The sequence below is a fragment of the Miscanthus floridulus genome, chromosome 10, assembly GCF_019320115.1.
Source record: "Miscanthus floridulus cultivar M001 chromosome 10, ASM1932011v1, whole genome shotgun sequence".
NCBI lineage: Eukaryota > Viridiplantae > Streptophyta > Magnoliopsida > Poales > Poaceae > Miscanthus > Miscanthus floridulus.
The window spans coordinates 16236559-16241796 of NC_089589.1; the positions used below are offsets into that span (position 1 = coordinate 16236559).

Here is a 5238-nt window from a genome sequence, read left to right on the forward strand (position 1 = left end):
CGATAAGACAAGCACAGCACAGGTCATACCTGAACTTTCAGGCACTTCATAAATCATAATTTAGGCATTGAAGAGATTTATGTACAAAAGAAAGCATCAATATCTTTCATTCATTACTCAAACAAGGGACCATAAGAAAGATACAAAAGTTAGTGATGGTAAGAAGAATGAATCTCAAAATACCATGACCATGATACAGCAAGAAATGATACACAGACAAAATGCAAAATGTGCAACCCAGCAGTCTGGGTTCCTATTTTCAGCAAAACATCAGGTTAGTCATCTAGTGCACAACAACAATGGAAATGTCATTTGATTTCATCTCCATGCTTCAATCCGTTCAACCTTGGAATTTATCCGGCTCACAATGCTCACGCCTCTTGATTTCTCAGCTGGAGGTGTGGCACGCGTTGCAGACTCACCCTTACCTTTTCTAGTCCTACAATTCAGGTTTTGGCTCTCCTTCCATTGAAGAGAATTTGTAGTTGTGCTGGAAGCATCAGCAGTAGCAGCGTGAGCAGCAAGTGCAGGTTGTGAGCAACTAGCAGAGCTCTCCGTACTTGTCTGGACAGTGAAAGCAGCAGTGGCTCCTTCAGCAGCATTAATTTCATTAGATTTGTCCTCATTACTGTGTGCAGGACTGTTCAGGAGAGGCTCATCCTTGACGAAAGAGGGACGTCTGGATCCTTCCTCAACGAGCGAATCAAGTGTCATGCTGGGTTTCTGATGCCCATTTTCATCAGATGGATCCTTCTGGGGCAGCAAAACATCCTCCAGACTGGACTCTTCTCTATCCTTGAGGGTCCTTTGTATTAACATCTTCAGAAAATTCATCACTTGCACAGCATACATCAGTGCAGTCAATGGATCTGCCATCTGCAAGGTAGATGGCCTATAGTTAGCATGCCTAACCATTTCAGTTGTATTTGGAGTGACGAGTGAGATATATTGTTAATTTGCTAGGTTATTAGCACAGTATATTACCTGAGTCATATTTGGTGCAAAAACCATAGCAATATTGTGAGCGTTCATCTTGTTTATCTGTTCTTCTTGGACTACATCAGCCATCAGGTTAACAGACCAATCAAGCAAAGCAGCTTCAGCTGGTGGAAGGCATTTAGCCACACGAGCACAATCCTCTTCACATTGGCATTGCATCACCTGTTCCGGCGGGATCGAGTCCAGCACCCCACTTGGCATCTCCCTGAACCAGGCCTGAAAAGTGATGAAAAAAGTAAATTTGATGAGAATATACCTTGTCAAGTAAAGCTGAGTAACTAAAATATTAGCATCAAATAAGTTGACCATAGAAGGGCGGGCCTGGTGCAAGCGGTAGAGTCTTACCGCCTGTGACCGGAAGGTCCCGGGTTCGAGTCGCGGTCTCCTTGCATTGCACAGGCGAGGGTAAGGCTTGCCACTGACACCCTTCCCCAGACCCCGCACAAAGCGGGAGCTCTCTGCACTGGGTACGCCCTTTTTAAATAAGTTGACCACACTACATGACTGCTTCCAAAAGCAAGATAATATTCTGCAACAGCATGATCCCAAATCCACAATTTTGTGTGTATCTCTACTACTTAAAACAATGGAATTGATGGTGATGGTGTCATTGGTGTGTCTGCAATCACCACCACTCTATGTCTCTACCCATATTTTTCGCTTTATTTACCCACCATGCCACTGAACACAAATTAGTTTCACCCTCACCCCAATCTTTCTCTAACATCATGGAACCAAGGTTAGCCATATATACAAATGTACTTCTTTGATATGTTGTGCCATTGCAATGCATGGGCAGTTTTGCTAGTAGGGAAGAAAGTTGACGCAATATCTTTGTGCAGAAAAAGATAAACTGAGTTACATTACAAAGTGAAGTGTGGATTCTCTGACAGTAGTTGACATGAAATTCAAACAGTAAAGATAAGCACAATCATTAATAACCTCATGCGATTAAAAACTTATGCTGCCAACAGATGAACAGAATAATTAGAAAGAAGCTTACTTTAATTAGGCCTGCCAAACAATGGACCTCAATGCCATCCGGAACAATTCCACTATTTAACTGGTCTCTCACAAATTCCTCCTGGCTATTCTCCGCATTAATACGGAAAATACCTTCTGCCTGAAAGTACAAAGGAAGACACTGTATTTGATCAGACAAAGTTACTAAGTGCTAATGAAAACAGGAGTCGTGGAAATCCTAACAGAACACACCTGAAGACCACCCTGTTCATAAAGGCGCCTTTGCATCATCAACAGGATCGTTGGGACACTATTTCTTCTCGTATCGTAGGAACACTGCATTGATTCTGTTGAAACTCCAAAGACACTTGCACTGCATTTCAAGTTTCAATTAGCCGATTGCAACAGCCAAAGCACACATGCAGTGGACGTGTTGTTAAAAATGCACATTAGCATTGCACAATAAACGTGCCCTTTGCAATATTAAGGATATGACCACTATGTCATTGATATGATGTCGATGAATCTTTTAATGATCAATAATTAACAATTTCAGTGATGCCCAAGAACATCATCTGAATCCTTAAAAATTATATGCAAGGGAGCCAAAAAGTCTTCACACGTATAAAAAGTTAAAAACTAAGGATCAATACAAAGTTGTGGAAAAAAATAAAAAAATTATTGGGGGCTGAACGTACTGATTTGGTGATAGTTGACTCCAGTGCTCATGGCCAAACTATGACCTTTCAATTTCATTTTAGGATCTCAGATCATTTAAGAAGATATATCAAATTATCCAAGTTTTATTGATCATATACCAGCAATCCTTGAGTTTGAAGATTGGGTATAGGTGTTTGTGCCACTTTATCTTCTTTTGGAGGCACTAGGCTCCCATCCTTCTATAAAGTAGGAACCAGATATACAACACTTTAGTTTATTCCTTTTGGATTACCAAGAATACTGAAAACTTAAATCTTGCAACTCCCAATAAGAAACAAGATACCTATGCACTTTTCTTATACTTTGTGTTCTGTCTGTTTTGAGCATGAGTCAGAAATTATGGGGAAGCAGAGAAACAATATTTCAACTCCTCAGAGATGAGTGCTCAGTCTGGTCCCTCGCTGGGGCTAAGTTTCTAAGCCCCCTAATGGTAGTCAATTTCCCAGCGATTAATTAGCCTATTCTCTCCTTTCCCAACCCTTGAGGCAGTCTGCTGCAGGTGGTAGCGCTACTCGCTCTTGTAATGTGTTGAACTCCTGTCTCTTTCCTTATTAATAATAAGCCTGGTAACCGGATCTTTCAAAAAAAAAAAAATCAACTCCTAGGACAGTGTACAAACAGACAGATGATAAATGATAAAAGAAATAAGTAGCTCACAAATCTAGTGCCAATGAAAAGAGCATAAATCATCTAATCAGGACAACCTATACCGGCTTGTTTCAATGTTCTTTATAATAATAGATGATTTAACAATCTACTTTATATCCCTAGTTCAATTCCTGGATGAGGTAAACAGCTAAAGAATCATGGGAACCAATTATGTGAAGCAACAGAAAATATTTCTGTACTAAGTGGTGGCCGAAAGCATAATAAATTGTCAACTAGTATCACGATATTTGCAGCCTATCGTACCTCAAATCAAGCAAAGCCAAGCCGCCAAGGTAACCAATACAAACACACACTAAAATCAAATGGAAACTTGGAAAAGTTCACCAGAACATAATGACGTTTGCAATGATGGGCCCATCTTTAGACTCCAATTAGAATCAAAATGACCATCAGGCAAACAACTGCGCCATAAAAATGCCAAAAGATCACAGAACTTTTAACTAAGCACGTTTGTAGCAACCACATGTTAGGACTTTGGGAGCAAAAAAAATCAAGATCTGCCAAAGTAAATTTAAAGAGGAACTAGAACCTCCTTGAAAGCTGAATGCTGTGAGACCACAGAATTGAGAATAAAAATCGAATCTTTCAAAGCACGCACTTGGCACCGACTGATGAACACGGGAGATGGGACCGACCTGGCACTGGGAGCGCGGCGGGGCACCTCCGGCTCGAACTCGACGGGGAGCCCCAGGAATCCATGGAACCTATCGAAGGTGACGTGCGCCACGTGCTGCACGTCCGTCGGCAACCCAATCTCCATCCCACAGCCGCGGCCTTCGCCTTCGCCGCCGCCGCCTACCACACTGCAGCGGAGCAGGGACTTCCGCAGCAGCTCAAACAGCAGCGCCAAGAACGACCACCGCTCCTCTTCTTCCTCCTCCTCCGACCCTCCTGCCTGCCGGATTCCTCGGCTCCCTGTAGATCCCGCTGAGCGCTCCGGGCTGCCGCTTCCGGGGAGCACGTCGCTGTCGGCACTGGCTAAATAGCGCAGCGAGGAGGACGAGGAGGAGGAGGCGCGGCTTGCGGGGGAAGCGAGGTTGGCCGGGCCCCGGGGCAGCGCCACCTCCGTCATTGCTTCCTCCTTTTCGAATTCTCGCTGGAACTATGAGCTGTATGTGGGGGCGATTCGGGATGAGCTCTTGGGATTTCTCGGATGGTGGAGGGGGGCCAAATGCACCAACAAATGATTGGGGATTCCCGTGGTGGAGTTCTTGGTGCGCCTATTTAGGATTTCTTCGATGCTCGCTTTGGACTGGAATTGGGAAATGGGACTGTTGAGGCAGGATTCGAGGGGAGGATTCGTTGGCGGTGGTGCGCGTGGTCCAAATCCACGATGCAAATCACAACCAAAAAATAATTGCAGAGTCCACAAATGGACAACAAAAGGAGAGATTTGAAAGAAAAAAAACTTTGGATTTTTTTATAGCCAGCAAAGACCCAGTTTAAGCAGGAGATGATGAAATCTTGTGGGCTGTTTGGTGGAGAATGGAGAGGTTTATTTTGAGTAGGTGGAGTTGGATTGAAGGGAGGGCTTGAGCTGGAGGTGATGGCACCATCATTCGTCTCCTGCTCTGCTCTGCTCCTACTCTTCCTCTTTATGCACACATGGCTGCTCATGAGGCTCTTGGTTCTCGCTTCTCGTTCACGCGTGCGTTTCTTCTCCATTTTGAGCTAACCCTGTCAGAGAAAGTCTAAGCTTTTCTGACTCTTTCGAATTGGCTACGTCGCCTCAAGTTTCCGGAACCGATTAACCGCAGGACAGCGTAATGTCAATTCCCATGATACCGAAAGTCATGATTTGGTTCAGCTGAAAAAAAGGCCCAATCTGGCTGCAAGTGCAAAGGGTCAAAAGGTCAAAAAGGTTGATAATACTCGTCAAATACCTTC

General features: G+C 43.9%; 1 protein-coding gene across 2 annotated transcripts; it reads right to left on the reverse strand.

The window, feature by feature from the left end:
- Nucleotides 1–226: 226 nt before the first annotated feature.
- LOC136487747 (rho GTPase-activating protein 4-like) lies at nucleotides 227–5013 on the reverse strand. Of its 2 annotated transcripts, XM_066484849.1 has the most exons (6): nucleotides 3987–5013; nucleotides 2215–2335; nucleotides 2003–2122; nucleotides 1345–1473; nucleotides 985–1215; nucleotides 227–876 (listed from the first exon to the last, which is right to left on the reverse strand). In XM_066484849.1, exons 1-6 carry the CDS (start codon nucleotides 4421–4423, stop codon nucleotides 319–321), a joined length of 1596 nt encoding a protein of 531 aa, XP_066340946.1. In that variant the 5' UTR covers nucleotides 4424–5013; the 3' UTR covers nucleotides 227–318. The 2 variants fall into 2 exon arrangements, with proteins under 2 accessions (XP_066340946.1, XP_066340947.1); XM_066484850.1 differs by lacking the exon at nucleotides 1345–1473 and having other exon boundaries at nucleotides 3987–5010.
- Nucleotides 5014–5238: the final 225 nt, after the last annotated feature.